The 22225-nt window shown below is 46.8% G+C and overlaps 1 protein-coding gene across 8 annotated transcripts in view; it reads left to right on the forward strand.

Annotated features, from left to right (window-relative positions):
* The window catches only part of PTPRF (protein tyrosine phosphatase receptor type F), a 371253-nt gene that overhangs the window by 260308 nt on the left and 88720 nt on the right, over positions 1–22225 (forward strand). For all 8 annotated transcript variants that reach the window (XM_083845518.1, XM_083845516.1, XM_083845515.1 and 5 more), the window contains one exon: positions 9467–9655. In XM_083845518.1, the coding sequence (XP_083701644.1) occupies positions 9467–9655 (189 nt within the window). The remainder of the gene's footprint in view (positions 1–9466; positions 9656–22225) is intronic.

Raw genomic sequence — 22225 nt, forward strand, 5'->3', positions numbered from 1 at the left:
GCGGTTGAGCACCAGGGCTGGTGCTTTCCAGCCCTTTTGCTGCAAAGGAGCCTTGCTTTTTGTAAGAATCTGTGCTTGTCCTCCTTTCCCACACCCACACGCCTTGATTGCTGGCTTTGGGATTCCAACTCTCACGGTATTACAGAGCCACTCCATCCCATAACTGGGCGACTTTGGAGGTTGCCTTCAAGTTGCAGTTCAGTCCTGAAGATCAGAGAGCAAAGAGGTGTTTCGGGAGGGCATTCGTCTTGGGGGGGAATTCTTTGTTGTCCTTTTGAAGCCCCGGCAGTTTGTGAATCCCAGAACTGGAGCATATTTGTGTGCTCTCTAATGACTCTCTGGCTCCTCCCCAGTACAAACTTAACTTTCAATTTCCAAGCTAATATTTCCAGAACATTTAAAACGTTCTCAGGAGTTTCTGACTGGGGGTTTTGGGGAGGGTGAAGGACAGACAAAAGGGGGTTATTTTTCTCTTTCAAGTAATATCACAGCGATTATCCTTAAAAAGTCAGCAATTGCTGCTCTACCATGCTGTCTGAATGCCTTCCTCTTCAGTAGTTTAAATGCAAGGAAAGGCTTTCTCTTGTAGGAACTCTTTCCCATGTTGGAACAACTATTAGGAAATCAGCAATTTTCAGCAGGATATTTTATCAAAACATACAGCTTCTTCCTGTCCCTGATCCTGAAGTTTTTTCATTTAGACTTGCTGGCCATCGCTTTGGTAGGCTGCGATGCTCCCCCGGAAGAGAAGAAGCCACTGGATTGGCGGCGATGCAGCCAGGTTGCAGGAGCTAAATGGAAATGAGATTTTAGCACGATCCGGCCCTTTCAGTAGGAGTTAAGTGACCGAAAATCTTGCATTCTGGCCTGTGAAGTGGAAATGAACAGATTTAGTATTCCAGCTGAGCGGCAGCAGGAATGCTTCACATTAATCTGAAACTCTGTGTTAGAAAGCGTGGGAGAGCTCTGCTGTCAGATTAACTCAGTTCTCATGCATTTTTTCCTGCACTGAGCTGCAACCAAACATAAATGGATCAAAAGTCAAATGCCCCATTAATTTAACCACACGTTGTATTTAATGACATATGGAAATGCATTATTGATTGCACATCTTAAAAATGAAAATCTCTATGCTAATGACATATCACATCAGTGCAGGTGAAGTGGTATGGAAAATGCAGGGAATTCATAAATGACTTAGAGCACCAGAAAGAGCCATTTACAAGCTTTTCTCTGAAAGGATTGAAGTTTTGGGTATGTTTTAGTGGGAGTATGTTTATATATTCTGTCACAAGGAAACGTGCAGTGACAGTACTTGGGCTCTATTTCTCGGTATAAAGTATTAAAAAGAAACAATGCTTTGAAAATAAGTCTACGGGCAGTTTTATTCAACAGTTGGTGCTAACAAATGGCACGGTCCTGCCTGAAAGCACAGCTTGGGTGTCTTTTACTGTTCCTTTACTGTGGAGTCTTAATAGCTGGCTGCAAAACCTTTTTGAATTCATTGTGCTTAAAGAACTTTTGTGAGCATTTTAAAGGCATGCTTCCAACTGCTGGTTTTAGGTTTTGTTTGTATTTATTTTTTTGTAAGTAATAGTTGTTGAAAGAATCTAATCTTATCCCACAAAACTCTATTTTTACCTATTTGAAATTATACTTCTTTTTTTTTTTTGTGGGGAAGGAATAAACAAAATTTCTACCCAAGCAAGGGTTAAGGAAGGGGCACTTGCTCAGTCAGGGAACTTTGCAGAGGTGATCAGTTTTACTTGTGTGTAAGCTCTTCCTCACCCACATTCTTGACATTTCTTGCTGTAGTTTCTGCTGTGCTATACTTTGAACCCTTAAATGGCTCTCAGCACCTCACAGCCTAAGCCATTTTTTGTACTTCGTTAACACGATTGTCTGGTTTCTCTGGTCTTTCTTGAAAAACTACTTGTTTGGGTGTTTCTTTGCATTTTGATGGGTTGGTCTATGATGACTTGTCTATGGACATTGCTCTACACCTGTGGCATAATACCGGGCTTGGATTTGGAGCAGGAGCTTTAGGGTGGCCACCACCTCCCAAGGGGCTTTGTGCCACGCTTCCCACCAGCCTACAAGGTTCTGCCGTCAGCTTGGGCAGGCTCTGCCCTGTGTATGGAGCTCGTTTAGGCCAAGGGCAGATAAGCTCCTACTATAGTCCTCCTTCTCATTATTTTTTTCCACTTTTTTTTATATACCAGGCCTAAGTCTTGCAAAAAAATTGAGTTTAGGACTAAGACTGTATGTGTGGCTGTCACAGAAAGGAAGCCAGAACGGAAAGCAAGGAGAGGTGGCCAGGGCTGGCTGAAGGACGATGTGGCAGTAGGGATTTCGTAAACACTGTCTCACTGTTGCAGTCTAAGCTGATAAAGGTGTAAATAATTGCTTTCTTCGAGGATAGGTTGAGGTCTCCTAGCTGACAGCAGACTCCACAGCTAAAACATCCTGAGCAGATGTTATCATAGCTTAGGAAGATCCCTAAACTATGGGCTGAAACAGTGGGTTGTATGTGCAAACCTTTAATTTGCCGAAGTGTGTGACTGACTGCTCACTCCTGGTCGGCTCTGAGTCAGCTTCAGCAGCCGTTAATCATCTTGCCGCTGCCCTCCGAGAAGCACAGGTCACAAGTCGTTATCTGGGAAGAAGAGAGAGGAATTGCCTGTCCCTGCCTGGAGCTGGGGCTGCACCCGGCCATCGCAGCCGATGTCGCAGTGTTTCTGAAAACCCCAGGCCGGAGGAGTGCAAGGCCGTGGCAGTGGCTGGGTGCCCCCCCGAGGGACCTTTCTCCCGCGTTTCCTTGGGCCATGCCTGGGGATGCAGTGTTGGAGGGTGCCTCCGTCAGCGCCTTTCAGCTGTGGCTCTTTTCTGTGTCCAGGCCTGAATCCAGACTGGATTAGCTACCCCATAGAAAAACCTTTAGGCCGCTGCTGGTTGGCTTGTGGCTACGTCTGGTGTACCAGGAGGGCTTTGGCAGCGGCGTGCTGCGGTGCTTCTCAGCGGGAAGGAGGCTGTGCTCTAATGGAGGGCTGGCGGTGCGTCTGTGGCACCACCTCTCGTCCCAGCCGCTTCCTTGGGGCAGGCTGGGAGGAATCGTGAGGCAGGCAGGAAGGTTGGGTGGGTGGTAACACCATCTTTAGGGCTGGGAGAAACAACTTGTTTCATCCCGTGGGGATGCGGTCCCCTCTCACGCCTGGCAAACCAAGGCTAGGCCCCGGGCAGGAGAGAGTGCTCGGGGCCAGTGTGTGGCTAACGGAGGGCTTGTGCCAGCCCTGGCATCGCTGCCGTGGCCCTGCACTCCCCGAACACCACATTCATGGGAGCAGGGTGAGAAGCAGTGCCGGGACATGGCCTGAAACCACGGTGGGGCCGGTCAGGAGGCGCTGCCGTGCCTCGCTCCCAGGAGCACCCACATCTGCAAAGCCACCCTGCGCCCCTCCATGACACGCAGGAGGTCAGGACAGCCCTGCCCGAGAGGTAACAGCCATCCAGCCATAGAGGGACGTTGTTAGCAGCACCCTTCTGGCAGCTGAAGGTTAGCCCTGTCTCCAGTGGGTGTTTTATGGGCTCATAACCTCCAGGATGAGCAGGACCAGCGAGCTCCCACGCCGCCAGCCCCCGGGGCAAGAATCATCAGCCTGACAGTTTATCCTCTTCTGCCGTGTCTAGTCTCGTATTTTCTTGAATTTTCCTTACAGTACTTTCTTTGTTTTGGACTGACTCAGATTCTTTCTTTTGTGAACTGTTTTGTTGCTGCTGCTGCTGTGATCTTTCTGAGAGATAGCAAATACTTTGTTTACTGTAAGCTCTTGTGCAGTAATTCATGTGGTTACACCGTGACACAGAAAAGTCCTTCTGGAGCTAATTTCCACACCCACCCATTCATCTGCACCCTTCTCCTCGTTTTCAGCAGGCGGCTTCAGCGTGTCACGTTGGCGTGATGTCATATAAAGCTGGCAGATTTGTCATTAAGAGCCTTGTCATCAATAGATGACTGTTTGTGTTTTCTGCCTGCCTGAAACTGTTTTATACTTGCTAACCCAGTAATTAATACTTTGCTGCCTTTGAAACAGGTTGGTTTCACTGCCCCACCTTTTCCTTAGGCAATTACAAGGCGGTGCCAATGTCGACGAGGCATTAATTAGCCTGCATGAGACTTGGCTCCGGCAGCGAGCACGCACAGCCGCACTCGCTCCTTCCTCCTCCCCGTGCAGGCACAGCCTGGCACCAGGCAGCCTTCAGAGGCCACAAATTTGGATAATGTTGTCGGTGAGCCTCTCAGGGAGCTTTTGTAAGAAGGAGGGATGCAGGAAGAGAGCGTCGCCTCAAAATGGCTGATAAACTGCTCTTTGTGCAGCATCAGTTGAACCTGAGCAGCGCCGTGTCAGGGTTTTCTTATCATGGAAAATGATGCCGTTCTTCTGGGCCGCTGGATTGCTCGAGTGCTTTTGATTGTCTTGCGGTAATTGAATAGCTGTGCTGTGTAACCTGTGCTGAAGGAATTAGGGCTGTTTATTCAGCAAACAGATGTCCTGGATTGTGGTGTGCTTACGATCTTCCTAGCTTGCATCTTTCATTAGTTAATATCACCGACTACCCAGGCTATCTTTCTTGCACTGATAATTTAGCATTTGCTAACGTGTTGCAGTGCCTCAAAGGGAGCTTTGGAAGCTTGTAAAATGTGTCGAATAATTCCGTTGATCCATCAAATGGGAGTCCAGTAGGCAAGGGTTACCGCCGCAGACCCCTCCAGCATCCCGTTATATTGCTCCAGACCTCTGCCTCTTACCAGGATTGCTTCAGCGCTGGTGGCTTTAACTGGGTGAGATCCCAGCCTAGCTCACTGAGCCGGTAGGGAAGAAGTGAAATAGCTTTCAATATGTGCCTTCTGCTCCTGTGCAATGCTGACTGCAGTCAAATGCATTTATCAGAGATCTCCCTCTGCCCTCAATCCATTTCCTGCCTTGTCCCGAGCACTGCATACTCCTGTGTGGCTTCAGATAGCTGGCAGAACTGAAAACAAAGCAGCTTTGTGTTTTAATCATTCCTACCCTAAAACCAATGTTGGGCTTGAAGTTCCTCAGCTGATGCATGCTGGCAGAAGCCAGTGGGCTAGATAAGCTATTTTCAGCCCTGAGAGTGGATAAGGTCCAATCTCTCTCCAGAAATGAGTTGAGAACACCCCTTCCAGTGGGGCAATGGTTTTTGATAGATTATAAGAGATTTAACCTTATAGCTAGGGCTGTAACATATAAAAAAGCTACTTCTTGCTATTTTCAAATTATATTGAATATCATTTTTTTTTCCTTTCCCTCAGCAGTCCGAACAATTGGACTCATGATACTAAGCAGGCCTGGCTTTTATAGGAAGAGGAATATGACAAATAACACCCATAAATGTGTTTACAGTTTTCACTGTCTTCTCTAAAATACTGTTTCTGAGAATTATGTTGACACAAAGGAAATTCACAGTGGTAGGGGGAAGATTTTGCAGGTGCCAAGTCATGATATGACCTGCAAAGCACAGCTGCATGGCTGCAAGACCACTGGGTGCCATCTGGGGTTTGCGCCAGCAGGAACCTGATATCCAGCCCTCCAGTTTTTCACTTCTGTGAGAGATTACAAGTTTTGAGCAAGACCCTGGGGCTAATCCTGCAGGATTCAGCCATCAACAGCTGTGCTCCCCATGGGCTCTTCTGCAGGCCTTTCGGTAAGCAGCTGTTACACCGCTCCACGCTGGGGCTGATCCATGCTTCTCAAAAGACAGAAGTTGCAATTGCCTCGGTGTTCTTATCCTCAGTTGATACTTGGAGCGATGTAGAAAATAAGGACGCCCCAATGGTTGTGTGTCTGACAGCAGCAGCCTCAAGAAAGGTGTTTTTCTGGTGATCCTGTGAACGAGCTCGCTGTGTAACTGCAGCAGCTGTAAAGGAGGCCTCAGCTCCAGTCCGGGGCTGTAAGAAAGGCTCCTTACTTTCGCTTCCCCCTTAAAGATGGGAAATCTGCGGCACAAAAGAACCGCAGGAGCAGGGGGGTTAGATTTCTGTCACCTCGGAAAGGGGATTAGCAAGGCGAGCTGTCAAGTGAGCAGGATGAGATATCCTCGGCACATGCTGTCATGCTAGATGCCAGAGGGACATTCCTGGCTCCTCGGTGACTGCTGCTAGCAAGACCTCAGCCTGGCCGGGGCTTTTCCACGTTTCGGTTTGCAGTTGCAAAATCCACTTCTTTCTTTCTCTTTCTCAGTCTCCCTCTCTTCTCTTCTTGTTTTCCTCTCTGTCATTCCTGCTTTCACTGCTTTTCTCCAAGGAGGGAATTAGAGCTTGCAGCGCCTGAAAAACTCCTGCTTGTGGCTGGATTTTGCTGCTCTAATCTAAGGCCTACCTGAGCTACACCGCATGACAGTATCTGAATCCCAGAAAGAGCTGGTGTCTAGATAGTTTGCACTTGGAAGTAAGTCCGGAGCCTGTTTTAATGTGTATTCAAAGCATACTAAGTGTCCTTGAATAAAACCAAGTGCTGACAAGCTCATTTTCTAGAATTAGAGTATCCACATATTGGCACGAACAGGAGGATAGCTATTACTGATGAGCTCCGTGTGCGGACAAGTTAGTACAGCTAGCGAGGGCTGGAAGGAGCCGAGGCATGACTGAGCCTCCTAATTAGACCTAGATTAGACTTTTGCCAGAGGGGAAGGCAAGGCAAGAACAGCTCTGAACTCCTATCGTTGCCTGTAGTGGTTGGACGCGGAGACATCCCTTGCTGTCCCGGTGAGCCAGTGCCACCCAGCCGGGCTGGAGCGGAGCCCCCTGGTCTCCACAGGAGCGCTGCTGACATGAGGCATGGCCTTGTGCCAACCCCAAAAGGGTTTCTCCACACCCAGGAGGGCTCGGGCAGCAGCTGAAGTCCCCGCTTCCAGATAGCACAGGCACTGGAGGCCACCTCCAGACAAGGGGCTCGTCCTCCCCTTGAGTTCAAGGCCTGGACAGCACGGCCTAGGCCCGGTGCAGGACCCTGGGGGCAGCCCAGAGCTAGCAGCAGGTGAACCCGGCACTGGGCTCCTCTGTGGAGCCCAGGACAGGCCTCGTTTGGGATTCTTAGAAGGGCAGAGGTAGCTTTGCTCCAGGGTCTTTGTAGTCAGCATTTCCCTGTTGCGCCCAGTGAAGTCAAGGTTAGCTCCTACCACTTCTGCTGGTTCGTGGCTCGTCGCAACCTGCTGGGGGTCGCGTGCCTGTGAAAGGTTTTCTGCCCTCTCTCATTTCGGTGGAAGAAGGATCATTGTGGATGGGAAGAGATTTCTTGCACAAGTGCTGGTTTCGGATTTACTTTTAGCTTTTGCTAAGCCTCCACACAGACTTTGGACGAAGTTAACGAGGTGATACTTCGCTTAGTGTGTTCTGTGTAAAATCTTAAACAAACCGGGAAAGACTGCAAATACTAAGTGTGGTGATTAGATTAGATCACGTCAGGGTTTCAGCCTTCCCAGAATAAACATCTGTGCCTCCAATATCATAAATAGCAAGGTGCTGCACTTTAGGCAAACGTGGCCTTGATCCAAGGGCATGTCATCGTTTTCCACTTCTCTTATGTATCTTCCTTTGCTTTTCTATCTATACCGTGTTGTACATCTGTGTGTGCCCTGCTTTTGTTTCTTTTCAGCCATGCAGGAGTATGCATTGTGGTTGCTCAGTATTGAGTGCTTCTGTTGCTTGTTATTGAATGCTAGCTCTGGTGTCATTCTAGTTAAGCTCTATGTACCTTTCGTCTTTGAAAATCAATGGAGAGCAAATTAAAAAAAGACCTGGTTTCCACTGGTACCTTTCATTTAATAAATAAATAAATATATTTTTTAAATATTCCTTTTATGTTTGCTCATGATGAGAGAAGCTTCTAGGGAGGCCTGGGAGACACAATAAGGTTTGTACTCTTAATAAGCATCAGGAACCCTTTTTTCCTTTAGAAAACCGTGGATGTCTCATAGCCACTCTTATCCACCTAGCAAAAAAACATTCCAGGGCAATGTTTTGTTTACAGCAGATGTTGCCTTCTGCTGCAGTCTGGATGTACAAACAAGTCATGGGTCTTGGGAATTCTCCTGAGATCATCTTAGGGAAGAATTATCTAAGATTAGCTACCGACGGCTGTGTTTGTGCTGCAGGTATGGCAGAACAGGCAGAAGGAAGTACCTGAGGTAGCCTGTTGCTAGCACTGTCCTGTCAAGAGTTAGGGGATACAGGTCCAGATGTGTGACATAACAGGAAAAATCAGGCTGCAGCAAGTTCAGACTCCTCCAGGACTTTGGAAAATGCTGAGATCTTGCTTGTTTAAACACTGCAGTGAGCTGGGAGCCTTGCAGAATTGGATTTGCCAGAGAAGATGGTTTGCTTAAGTTCCCTTAAAATGGGAGGGGGGGGGGGAGAAAGAAACATACTGAAAATAATTGAGTTTCTGATGCTTTAAAAGCTTCTTAATGTTCTTCAAGTTCTTTTTTTTTTTCTGTGAAAGCATGTCCTTTTGATTGCAGTTCAGGCTTAGCAGAGTACTGTACATCTTGCTACAGAATGAGTAAATGAGCTCTGTTCTGCAGCTGCTATTGAATGACGATGTTGGAGCATGCCTTGGCTTATCAGTGAAGGCTGCCTAATGTATTCAACCCAGCCTACCTGAGCATGCTCTGCAGCAGCAAACCCAATTAACTATTTTTGTGCCTGCTGTATGAACGGCTTCAGCAGTTCTGGTGGTGCTTCGTTTTATGGTATTTCAGTGAGACATGCCAGAGTGTGCACTGGCCATTTGTCGCACACCTCCGTTGCTCTCTGCAGCCCAGAAAATGCACCAGGAGCTTGCCACGGCACAGCCTGGCAAGGCGGCTCATGAGCAGAGTGTGGCTCATTAGCTTTACATTCATTAGTTTCTAAAAGCCTTCTGAATCAGATCTGGGGGCATGAGGAAGAGATTTACAATCTATCCTACCAGTGTGACAGAATGTTCCTAGTCAAAAAAGAGCAAATGGGCCTCTCTGGACCATTCTAAGGGTTTTTATTGTTTAGCTGTTGTTTTTCAAGATGCCTCAAACTATTTGGCGTTTTGTTTGTCTGTTATCTTCAACTCGGTCCTCCCACAAAAAGGCAAATACCTGCTTTTACTGAATTATTAACAACAATAGAAGAAGCTTACGTATCAATGAAAATTATGGACGTTTCCCAAGGCAATTGATTTAAACGGAGTTAAATTTAGTGGAAGCTTCTATTGGTATAATGAATGCTCATTATAGAGCCTAATGTGCTTTAAGGGCTTGAAAACCTTCTCAGTAGGGAAGTCTGGATGCTGTTTTCCAGCAGAGGCACAGATGCTGTACCATGTTACTGCTGTCCCTACAACCGTATCCCATCTCTATGCTGGAACCTTTCTCTTTAACCTTGTGTTTTTTTTTTTTCTTTCTCTTGCAGAAGACCATCTCCCAGCTGGCTTCCCAACCATTGATATGGGCCCGCAGCTGAAGGTGGTGGAAAAGGCCCGCACAGCCACAATGCTCTGTGCTGCCAGCGGTAACCCTGATCCTGAAATCTCCTGGTTCAAGGACTTCCTGCCTGTCGACACTGCAACTAGCAATGGGAGAATCAAGCAGCTCCGCTCGGGTAAGGTAGCAAAGCAAGTAAGCCTCCCCTACCCCCTAATCCTTCCTCCCTTTTCTCTTTACTCGATACTGTTATTTTTCCTCATGTTGCTGAAATGCAGTTCTAAATTCAAATATCACTTTGATTTGAGCTTGTTTCTTCTGCGAAGTAAAAACTGGTTTTGGAGCTGATCCTATCTACCAGGATATCATGATTTATTATATGGATAGATTGGCACGGACATTCCTTTTGGAACATCGCCTGGATTCCTTCTTCTGTAGAGCGTCTTGACATTGCCCCAAATCCCTGGTAGGCTTAGGCATTTCTCTACCAACTCAGCAGGTCTCGGCTACTTTTAATGGGAGCACAGTACAAATCGGTATAACGAGATACTGGTTGAAGTTTTACAATCAGTGGTCATGTACTACTTCACTCCTTACATAGATGCTGCAAGACAGTGCTCTGCTTGCTGTTGAGATCTTTATCACTCTTGCTGTGTGACACCACAAGAATAAAGAAAAATTCAAGAAGCAGCGATCCTATGGATTTCAAAGGAAGGTGGACACAGTTTTGATATTACCATTTCTTTTTTATTATTCGATAAGCTGAATACTAGGTTTAGAAATGCAGACAGTTTGTTTTTGTCGGTGTCTAAGACTTCACTCATTTTAGTGAGGAACTCTTGTTTTTCTGCTGCACTTTTCAGTCTCTGAGGACTGTAAGGCCCATTACAGAATTAAAGAAAATAAAACATCTCTCTTTTCACTTGATGAAATGCAGCTCCCCAGCATGAATTGCAGTGGATATTTAACAATGCACGGCATCGCTATATCGCAGCTTTAGCCTGGGGGAAAAAGTCCATGGTATCCTTCTGAAAGCACAGAAGGACCGGAGCTGGAGTGGCTTCAGTGTGGAAAGGTCTCATGCTTAACTAAGAGACAGAATGCCTTGCCTGGCCGTGATGTGTCTCCGGGCACTCAAAAAACATTTGTTACAAGTGCTGCTGCCAGGGCAACACCATCTTCCTCCTAGCAAGGTGAACGTCTTGACACATTTCCCCATAGCAGGAGCCCTCTGCATAAATCTGATGATGCTTGGATGATAAGAAGTAGGCTTTTACTTGGGGGAGTGGGTAATGAGACATCACTCTCGTCAAAAATAGAACCCAGCCTGACACTCCTGATCCCACCTTGATGTACCAGTGAGCGCTAATTATACTAATGCATTTATAGCTTATGAAATTTCCCAGTGACCTTTAGCTTATCTCCCCCACAACATGGTTTAATCTTGATCTGTTTGTGCTGAAAGAAAATATCACACTTGTTAATTATTCTGAGAAGCTTTAGGAAGCAGCAATAGGAAGGTGCACATGGATGTGTTTCACTTCATAGCTGACTAAATCAGCATCAGAAATTACCATAAATGAGCAGCAAGACAGCTCCTGATGCACTTGTTGTATGTTCTCCAGCCTCCTTTTTGCAGGCACTTGGCTGCCTCTCTACCAGCTGCTTCACAAGTTTAGTGAGATAGAAAGTTTAAAAACAAACCAGTAAACTCTGTCACTGTGTCCAAGTTTTGCTTCCTATTCGCTGTTCTTCAGCAACATCTCAATTGAATATTTCACCGGGGATTCAAACTCTAGAGCTGGCTGCTTGCTGAAGACACAGTAATTACCAAGGGAGGTGTCAAGGGAACCTTTTAGAAATCAATGAGCAGCACACATCCTCAAACTTGCGAAAGAAATTGATTAGCTCTCTAATGTAGTAAGGGAGGTTTCCACAGTTCAGTGCAAGAGACTTCCAGATATGAGTGGTTGTTTTATTTTTAGGGACCTGCTGATATGATGCCAAGATTCACCAGGGCTCTGGCTCCACCCTGACATGAGTGGGGAACAGGAAGTTTACCACTTCTCATAGGCCAGAACTTGGATCCCTGCTAGCATGTGTGGCTTTTTTCCTATATTTGTGATAGATACAGAGTAGGGCCTGCCCTTTGAATCATAGAATCATTAAGGTTGGAAAAGACCTCCAAGATCATCTGGTCCAGCCGTCCCCCTGCCACCAGTATTACCCGCTAAACCGTGTCCCTAAGTGCCCTTGAAGTGTGTGGGCCACACTTACCTGACTGCAGTCACCCTGTGTGAGCAATGTGGTGGGTTGGGCAGCCTCTGATCCATTCTGCAAGGTGCTAATTGAGCTCTCCAGCATTACACCTCATGGGGCAGAGTTGTTTTTCAAAGAAAAGAATATTTAAATAGATACCTCATTATATGAGAGTTTAATAGTTTGCAAAGTCTCTGCTCCATTAAGATAATATCTTGCAGCCAGCCTGGCATATCTGCATGAATGTCAGTTTATACTGTCTCAATCTAAATATACGCTCATTTAATTTCATTTAATTAAAACCCAATAAAACCTAGACAGATGCAATATAGTTAAAATAGTTACAGCACAGTGTCAGCCCAATATTGCATATATAGAGTGTCCGACCTTCACCCAGTACATAATATATTATTATTCAGATGTCCTAAATATAGGTTATAAAGGTGAAAGCAGCTCTGGAGTCTAACTGGAGAGTTGAGGGATGATTTCATTTCCTCAGGCTCCTAGTGTGGAATAAATAGCTAAAGAAAACACATGCTAGGGAGAGATGCTCTCTCCTGACACTCACAGTTACGTGGGCTGGCAGTGCTCTGCGGGCTGCAGGCAGGTCTTTGAACTCGCATGCAGTCGGATCACGTGCCCGAGTGGGCTCTGAACATCAGTTTCTAGAGGTGTGTTCATCTTCTGTGAAGGTATTACAGTTTGTGGTTTAAGACAACCAAGCTGTCGCGTTAGGCTTTTTTAACCCTGGAATAATGGTGTCTGTCAGCAGCAAATACACCATTTATAAGTCTGCCCTGTGTCCTCCCTTCCTTCATTTACTAATTACGTCTATATTCGTGTTTATGCATTTTTCTTGTTAAGCCTCCCCTTCACATTTAGAGGGCTTTTTTCTCCCTTCCCCCACAACACATAGATCTTTCCTCCAGAATAATGCTTAATTCTTTTTTAAGCCCAGCTCTTGGGTAGTTTGGCCAGTATGTGTTGGGGTAATTGCTCTAGAGATGAGAACACAAATAAATACAGGTTTTCAACTCCATTATCACAGATCAAGGCAAAGGCAGGGTCTCTGACTCATTCTGGTTATAGCAAAATTCTCCCTTGCTCATCTTGCTAGTACTTCCCACCTCTTGTTGAGAGGCTGCTTTTCTGCAAAGGCAGTGACTCAGGACAACTCCCTGTTCTCTCCCAGGGTGCATGGCTTTGGTCGCTGCTTCTCAGTCACTGACACAGAATCTTAGGCTGGTTCTGGGCTGGGAAACCTCCCTTTCATGCTAGCTCTTTGTAAAACCTGTTTGGCTGAACTGATTTTAAAACTGTCTGGAGATTGTAGTAGCAGATGATGCACATATGAGAGTCAGGGTCAGTGCTACACCTCCAACCATGTTTTAAAATTAGTTGATGATGTGGCAGAAACTTCCTCAATATAGATCAGACTGTCCTGATGCTTCACAGCTATTCCATAAAGATTCTTGGATCACAAGGTCCTGAAGACTTCAAAGCAACTCTGGTGGTATTCATACTCTCAAAGCTCTTGAGTGTTTCCAGCGAGTTTCATATTTGAAGAATTGCTCTTCCACCTTGCTCTTCAGAAAGCTCCTGAACAAAATGTCAAATTAGAATAAATAAATATCCTGAATGGTAGCATAGAGATATCTTTGCCACATCAGGAAATTCCAGAAATTCAGAGAGCATTGTCATCTTGTGTCTATTAAAGAACTTGGTGCTACGACAAGTATCATTCTTTTTTAATCACTGTCAATTAACTGAGCTACAGAACTGTGCCCTAGACCCTCATGTAGCTTTCAGGCAATTAACTGCAAGTGAAGTATCAGAGAGGGCTCTGCAGGTGACTTCAGTCGCTCTCTGGAAGAGTGTAGGTGCCTCTAACAAAGAAGCAGTGGGAAGCTTCTCAGCGTATCATCTCACTGCATTTATGCTCTGTTACTAGGAGGCATTTTCATTTTAGTCTTGGTCCTAAAGATAGGAGCACTACTTACATGGAAAAAAAAAAACAACAAAATAAACATAGACAGTACAAACTTGCAGTGGCTGTGGGATGGCAGTGTGGCCGATGGCTGCCCTATTCTGCTTCACCGGTCATAGCCAGCACTCAGTACCCAGCAGAAGACATTCAGCTCCTGGCGAGCCACAGCTTCAAGTCTAGACATCAGATAGGCATGGACTTGGAACAAAGTTTAAGAGCAGCCGAAAGGTTGGGGAGTATTATTCCAAAGGCTCAGGAAACCCACAAAAAGATGGATGCTCTCTCACAGGAGGGGACTGACTAGACAAAGGTTGAAGCAGTATCATGGCCAACCAATTGACAGTTGAAATTTTATGTCCTAGAGGAACCTATACTGCACATCTGGGTCTTGCTGTGTGAAGCACACTCGTGGTTGCAACTGGTGGCAAATAGCCAGGCTGTAGGAATCAGGTTTGCACTACTATAATGCCTGGTTGTGTCCAGCAAGAGCCTTGGTTTCTCTCTTTGACATTGCTTTGGAGTGTTGTTTTGTTTTGTTTTGTTTTGGGGGGGGGGTTGTTGATAAGTCTGGGATGAGTTTGTGACAGCAGAGTGAAGTCCCTTCTCCAACAAAGCCTCTCCTCCTGGTGCAAATAATCCCAGGAGTTTTTACAACGTCATCCTACGTTTTGCCTTGCTTTCAGTGCCTGGCTGTGCGCGTCCAGTTACACAGAGGATGTCAGGGTCGGCATTCATTCCTGCAGAAGTGAACATATGGGGTGTTAATCAGTGCTGCTTACCATAGAAGGGAAATAAAATCTCCTTACTTATGAGTTTTTCAAACCTTTCAAACCACACACAAGCAATTGAGTTTAAAATTTGATCTTGGAGAGCCCTTTGTGTAAAGCAGCCTGGTGACCACAGGGCACGAGTTGGCCTCAGTAACGGTTCAAGTGATGGCACCTCCATCACTCAATGGACTCGTCACTCTGTGGCGTATGTGCTGGGATTCAGGCCCCTTGAAAGACACCCTGAAAGGATAGTAGTCAGAGATGCATTAACGTATGATGCGAAAGGAAAGCAGGAACTTTCATTCCTTCTGGAGGAGGAAATCTGGGGACCAACAGGGGAGCCTTGTGCGCTCTGCCTAATGTTGTCCTCTGAGCGTCTTAACTTTGCAAAGGTGAGAGAGACCCAGAACAAACAGCGTGCTAAATACAGAGTGCCTCTCTGCTGCTCCCACAAGGGTTGGCTTACATTCAGAGGCCAGGAGGATTGGGACTTAATGCAGGAAAAAATGGGCTGGTCGCACTTACGTTTTAGGGAATCTGCTTCAAGTATGCAATTGCTCCTGGAGCTCTGTGTAGACGATTGCATGTTAGAGGAAGGGTTTAGCCTCTACAGGGAGTAGATTTAAAGATTTGCTGTGAATCTTTCAGTTCTAGGAGAGAACAACAAACCCCATTTAAGCCAGACAAGAGAGAAGGAAGTCCTGTTTTCTGCCCCTTGGGCTTGTGCTCAAAGTCAACGCACCGTTCCCGTGGGAAGTGACACACTGTGGCGATGCTTTTCTTAACTCTGAGAATTGTGGAAGGGGGGCCGGGGGAGGCCCTAGACCAAACAGAACAAAAATATCCCTTGGCAAACTTTCCAAACAGGCAAAGAGAAATAACCCCATTTTCCATGGCTGTGCTGTTCCATGCAAGTTATCTCTGGGTATAACTGTTCTGTCAAGGGCAGCGGTCGTTACCAAGATAGATAAATAAGCAGCAGATTTGTTATCGCAAGGGAAAGATTACCCACAACTCAGTGACTGCGGGATCTTTCCTGATGCTTCAGTCATCTGTGGATAGAATGTGTCAAAAAATATATCCAGACATAAAGTTAAAATGGGGTAATGTCATCTTGGCAGAGGAAAATGCTAAAATGAGTAGTTTGAATTGCTGCTCCTGTGTAGAAAAAGGACTCTGCCTAAAGGAAAGGTAGTTAGGAAAGAAAGGGAATAAGTATAAATACTGTAATTACTTTTTAAGAGGCGAGTTAAACATGCTTAAAATATGCCTTCTTTGTATTTACAGAAATTCTTTTCTGTCTTTCTTTGCCATTGGGTGATCATTGTTGTGGATAATGGAATGAGCTGTAAATCTGAGATACACGACACTCTTGTATGCGTGCTGGTATTTATTAATCAATACACTGAACATGATTTGACACACTGTGTCCTGTTTAACCCTGTTTTTCTGTCTGTTTAAACTCCTCAGTTTTCTTTGGTAAGTGCTTGGTATTCAGATCCTACAAATCTGCATAAAACCAACACATACCATGAACTGCCTACAGATTCGATCTGCATGAATCTCTCCCTTATACTAACAGCCTCCATGTGTGCAAAATAAGACCAAGGGGACAAAAGTAGTGGGGATTAGAAGGGTTCCCTGCCAATTTGCCCAGCTGGAGCATCTCCCCTCGAATCATGCATTGTTATCGGTTGTGCTCTGAACTCAAGACGCTGACCAGTGGATCCTCCACTTGCTAAACACGTTGACCTCATAAAACAAACCTTTACGGATCGTTGCAACAGGATAACTGAACCTCACTCCCAGAGAAGCCCTCCTTATAAGATACTATTCATTATAGCATGTCAAATTATCGCTAGTGCCTTATAAAGAGGGTAGGGATTCCTTCCTCCAGCTAACATCCAAATTAGGCAGGAATGACAGAGGTCTGGCTAGAGTGCCATTGTTACATTACCAGAAACGACTTCGTTTTGAAATATTTCTCTATGTAAAGTTAATTCTGCATGACACCAATTTCTTTGCCGGAGGGAACCTGGTGCAGGGTTTACGTGAATGTGGAGAATGGCTCAAAACTGATTTGTTAAGCTCTCCCCTTAGTTTAATTTCTTTAAGTGAGCAGATTTTGTCCCACTGGTCATTCTAACCTCAAAGCCAAACCGCACCTAGTGCCCGCAACCATGTGCTTTCCACCCCTCCTGCCCAGCACACTCACGGTCACTCAGCCCCCGGGGCACGCACCCCTTCCGTGTTCTGGAAGGAATGAAGGGGCACTGCACCATCTTCCAACGTGTCCTCCATCTCAACTGCTTGACCAGTGGCGTGGGTGAATGCAAGCGGTGAGGCCAGCCAGCAACGCCACCTCGGCAGCTTAGTTCGGGCCCCGGTCCTGAGGATGGTGGCTGTGATGGTGAGATGCAAGGCTGGGTGCTGCACTCCTGGAAGCGATGAGCTTTACTAACCTCCTGAGAGTGTCACTCTGACTTTTACTGCACATCAGTTTCTTTTTGTTTATTCCTGTCGCGCTAATACAAATTCTAGCTTTTAAAAAAAAAACTTTCTGCTTTTTAGTTATAATTTTCTTCCTTTCCTCTTTGTACTAATGCTTCTCTCTAATCTTATTTGCATTCAAATTACCTCACCAGGTGGTACACCGATCAGAGGTAAGAATGCTGAAATGTGCCTCCAGTTGTCACGTCACTCCATCTCCTGTCTGCCTTGTCCCTTCTCCTCCGGTGTTTCTCATCTCCAGCTTTTACTCTCAGCCCTAACTCTGCCAGTGCTCTCGCTCATCTGCACTCTCCCACTAGTGTGTTTATTTTGGTTGGTTTTTAGCGTGACTTCTTGTAGACTCATCCATTGCGATTTTGCACTGTTGAAAGGGGGTTATTCAACGGAAAGTTTGCAACTGGGACGGTGGTCCCCAGCCTCCGCCACGGGAGGGTTGACGCCTCCTGCAGCTCCTGCAAGTCCCTGAGCTTCCTGCGCAGTTTTGGCCTCCAGGGTTTTGTGTCTGGCGGGGGGAGGTTAGATGGATTGCTTTGGTGTAAGTAGGTAACATTTTCACAAGAGAACAGTCAAATTCCTCTCTGCTGCTGCTGACAGGCATGAAGCTCTAATCAGAAGGAGATAAATTCTTGAAAGTTTGAGCAAATCTGGCTCTGGGATAAAGAGCGCCTTTGTTTGCCTTGCTCGTGTTTGCCTTTCAAGAGTGCTAACGCTCCAGTGTGGCAGCAGAGTGGAGAACTGCCGCCCCCAGACCCCCCTTTCTGAGCCAGACGTGCCGGTGTTGCTTTGTAGCACAATGATTCGTTTAAACAGATGAATCAGAAACACATCTGGTTGCTTTAAGCCTTCATTAATTAAACCCACCTATGGTCTGACAGCCCAGCGTGCACAGTCCCTGGCTAGTTTTCGCATCCTGTATGCACCAGTAATGATTTTCCAGTCGGAGTGTTGTCTTTACTAGCCTAAACACTCAAAGCTGTCCCTTTAGATTAAGTTTAGTGTGTTAATCAGCACTACGTGCCAAGGCCCTCCCGAGTTCTCTTGTGATTTTGGTTACCCCTGTTGACTGACCCCTGGGTGTCTCGACAGAATGACTGCCACCTACAAACCGACACAACCTCATTCGTTCAGTTTTCCCCCTTTCCCCTTTCCTATCCCTTTTCCCTGAATCACTGCTGGAAGTTAATAATCTGACTCTCTGGAACTGGTTCTGTTGCTGGGGGTTAATGTTTTCAGCTCCCGTTAAGTGATTTTAGAGCAAATGTGAATTGCTGTTTGATGTGTATTTGCATTAAGTTGCCTCTGTAGCAAATCTGGGTCAGGGAAGAAGACTGCAAACCTTATTTCGCTATGAATGGGCTTATATATCTGTCATTCCTCCCTTTGGAACGCTCGAGATTGACAGCTGTGATGTTACAAGCTCCTTAAACTATTTCTTCATCTCCTATTCCTATTGCAAATCCTAAAACGAAACGACAGACCGAATGCTAACTAGCCGAGCGCTCCGAGCTCCCAGCCTCGCGCGCAGCGCAGCCGTCCCGGGGCCTCCCCGCGCCCTCGCCCTGTCTGATGACATTAGTGACTCAGCACCAGAACCGCCTGGATGCTCCATCCGTCCTGCTTGGGAACCGAGCACATCTCTGTGAAACAGAACCATCCATCTCATAAAGCATAAGTTCCCCGCACCCCCACCCCCAACCCCTTCCCACCTCCCTTTGAGTCCTGATGAGGTATTTTAAGAATGTTCTTGACATTATTTAAAATATATGTGTCCTGTTTGAATGTCAAAGATGACATTTCTGTGAGAGCAAACAGAAGCCACGTGCTGCTCTCTGGCTTCTCCCAGAGGATTTCTGTCAGCCTAATGCCTTTTATTTAAAACGGAGGTCATTGAATTTCTAAAGATAACGACAGATTAGATGAAAGTGCTTTTGTGATGGTGAGGTTGTGTCCATGTAGAAGTGACTGTTCTGCCATGTTCTATACCCAGCTGCACTCTTGTTCCTCATTAAGGTAAGTTGGATGCTTTGGAATCCATTAATTTGGTCTGAAAGGAAGGGTGAACTAATGACTCTTAACAAACCCTTTTGGTAATAATGCTGGGGGGAGGAGGGTGGATTTAGTTTGATTTAATTGCTGCTGTGACTGTGTCGCTAGGAGCTGCGTGTGCAGGGCCCTCTGGGCGGTTCGAGCATTCCCCAAGGCCCTTGTGCTGGACCCAGCATGGGGTTAGCAAGGGGATGACCTGAGAATTTCCACGTGTACCCCACCAAACAGGAGGAGATATTTCCAAGCACCTTGTTTGATCTTAGCCCCTTTTATTTGGTCCTTTCTGTCCAAGACATCTCTGGCTTCAGTGAAATGGGAGGAGCTCCCATCTATAATTCATAAATCTCGGTTCGTAGCTTAACTCTTCACCCCTCGGGGACTGCCCCGGGTAGTAATTAAATCTCAAAATCCCTATTTGTTCATCAGAAAGACACGGAGCTGGCAGACGCCCATCACATTAGGCAATAGCTGGCTGCTTAAGGGGACCCACAGATGGTATCAGCAACTCCATGTTTAAGCAAGTTATGCCCGATTCTGATTTTCAAAGTAGAAAGTTAGGTGCTCATTTCTAGCATTTCTCTGGAATTGAACTCATTCAACCTTGTGTGAAACCTGGCTGCATTTTCCTGCCCCAGGCGTTGAGAGACAGCAAAGCACAGTTGTGTTTCAGGTGGGTGCTGGATTGAACAGGCATTAGATCGGATGCACATGAGGAGGTAAAGAAATATCATCTCAGGCATTATCCGTCTGCAGTCAGATTTATTTGTTACTTTTCTGTCACCGCGGGAAATATCTGAGGTTCCTATACATAAGAGTATTTCTTCCCGGTAGACGTCAGCGTTACAGAGGTCTGTCTGAATTAACTTTAGATCAGCTCACTTGGGTGTCAGGAGCTGTCTGTCTGAGCAGCCAGGTAAACACCCGCACCAGCTTCTGTGGAGCTGCGGCTAAACCTTTCCCAGTCCCCGGTGAACTGGTTTAAATATAGCTCCAGTATATCTCTGCTGCCCTGCGAGCTGGAGCGGAAAGCTATCCAGAGAGATTAGAGGGAGCCAAAAGAATTTTGCTGTCTTTTTGAGCATATGTTTGTACATTTGATTGCACTTGGTATGTGATAGAATTTTTCCTGTTTCCTGAGCTTTTTCAGACACACGCACACAAAAAAAAGGAAACAATTTAAAACAAGAAGGGATGTTTGAAGGAGCAGACAGTGTCAGGGGGGTGGTTGGGTGGGGTGTAGTGCCTGGAAGTGTTTGTAATGCCATGTTTCTTGTTTTCTGAATTCAGATTGACTCGTGTCCCTTTAGAAGCGCGCACAGAGGTGATACTGAGCGTTTGACAGCGCTGTAGTTTTGCTTCTGACACAGAGTCCCCTGAGATCTCCTCTACCTGCTGGTGAGAGATCAGAGCATCCTGAAGCTCCGCTGTCTAACAGGAGACCTCGTGCTGCCGAGCACGTTGGATCTCCTCTCCTCCCTCTCTGCCCCAGTCCTGCGCGGTGGCAGTGGTCGAGTGCCATCAGCAGCTGCCCCTGGTGCACAGGAGAGCAATTTCTCAACAGCCCTGCCAGCCACAACATGCCCCTCGCATGCCAATCACCGGCCTCTCAGGCGTAATCAGCATAATGAACACTAACAATGAAAATATATTTGTAGTTATCTTGTTTGCATAATTGGCACTGCTGATGGCTGGTGGAGGCTAGGCGCGGTCCTCGCTAACAGCCGGGAGGTGCTTCTGTTACAAATTACAAAAATAGTCAATATGGGAAATGCTCGGTTTCATTACCAGTGACTCTTGCGTGGTCTTGGTGTCTTGTAGCTTTTCACAGTTCCCAAACCCCTTGGTGTCAGGGCTCTCACATCGTTCCTTTCTCCACTGTGTTCACACTTCCAGATCTCTTCTGGTCTGTCCTTGGCTCTGGCCCTGCTCCCCAGCTCCCTGGATTGTATTAGGAGGATTCTTATTCTCTGGGAGGGAATTTTTAGCAGAGGAGGGATCTGGACCCTGAGCTGCGGCTGAAGGGGAGGCTAAAAATGCTGCTCCATGGGAAGCCAGGCAGAGTTTCTGTGGAGGAAGCTGATGGGAGTCTGGAGGAGGGAGACAGGAGGGGTTTGGGGTAGCCACGTGCTCTAGCACGTAGGGTGGACAGAATGTACCTGTTCCCGGCTGCCTGGGAGGAAGGGTCCCGGTCACGTAGCAAGGTTCATTAACGCCTGCATCACAAGTGCTCCCCTTAAATGAGCACTGCGGCTGCAGCCTGCTTCCTCTGACTCCCGGGCACTTGTGGGAGCATTTCTTCACATGTCTAATTTTATAACCAGGGCAAAAGGTCACTGCCTCTGTGAGCTGCGGGCCTCCAGTTGCGAGTACCCTGCCAGAGAAACGGAGCTGCTCCCGCCGCAACGGGTCCTGAGTGGCGGTGCCCCACAAGCACCGTGTGTGTGTTCTCTTCTCCCGAGGAGCTGTGGAGCAGCATTTCAGAGAGATCAATTTGTATGGCAGCTCAGAGCTTTTCCGTTTGGTTTGTCACCTAGAGGAGGGAGTGACAAGCCCTCAGCGCTGCAACAGTCCCCAGTGCTGCCAGGAAGTGGCCCTTATCAGGATCTGCCTTCCCCCTGCTCTGCACAGGGCACTTTTTAAATGCTTCTTTTAAACGCTGTCACTGCAACTAATGGTTCTGCCCGAGCACAAGTATATTTGAATAGATAAGTAACTTGGAGAGCTGCTAACGGGGATGCTGTCTGTGCCCAAGTCTAAAGACCAAAAAAGAAAAAAAAAGTAGGAGAGGAAGGAAGGAACTGGTGGAGAGATAGCAGCACAGAGAGAAGGAGCTATGAGGGATGCCTGTCAGTCAGCAGAGCCTCCTCCAGCCCTCAGCCCCCAAAAGCTCTGCCTTGTCACCATGCTCACTGGCACTGGAGAGCAGCCAGGGGTTTTTCTCAGGAGCTGGCAGCAATCTGATAAGCTGAGATGTGTTATCGGGAACAGATCTGAGCCGCAGGCGAGATGGACGTGACATGGCAGCACGGTGGGGAGCGGCTGCCCCTCTTCTGCCAGAGCCCCGCTGCGGTTCGGGGGCTTTGGAGGCAGCGGAGGTCGGGTGCTGCTCCGCAGGGAGAGGTTTTGCTCTGATGTGCACGTACCGCTGCACAGCCCCACAAGTTCCCGAACAAGC

The sequence above is a fragment of the Anser anser genome (assembly GCF_964211835.1).
Source record: "Anser anser genome assembly, chromosome: 8".
In the NCBI taxonomy this organism is placed as follows: Eukaryota; Metazoa; Chordata; class Aves; order Anseriformes; family Anatidae; genus Anser; species Anser anser.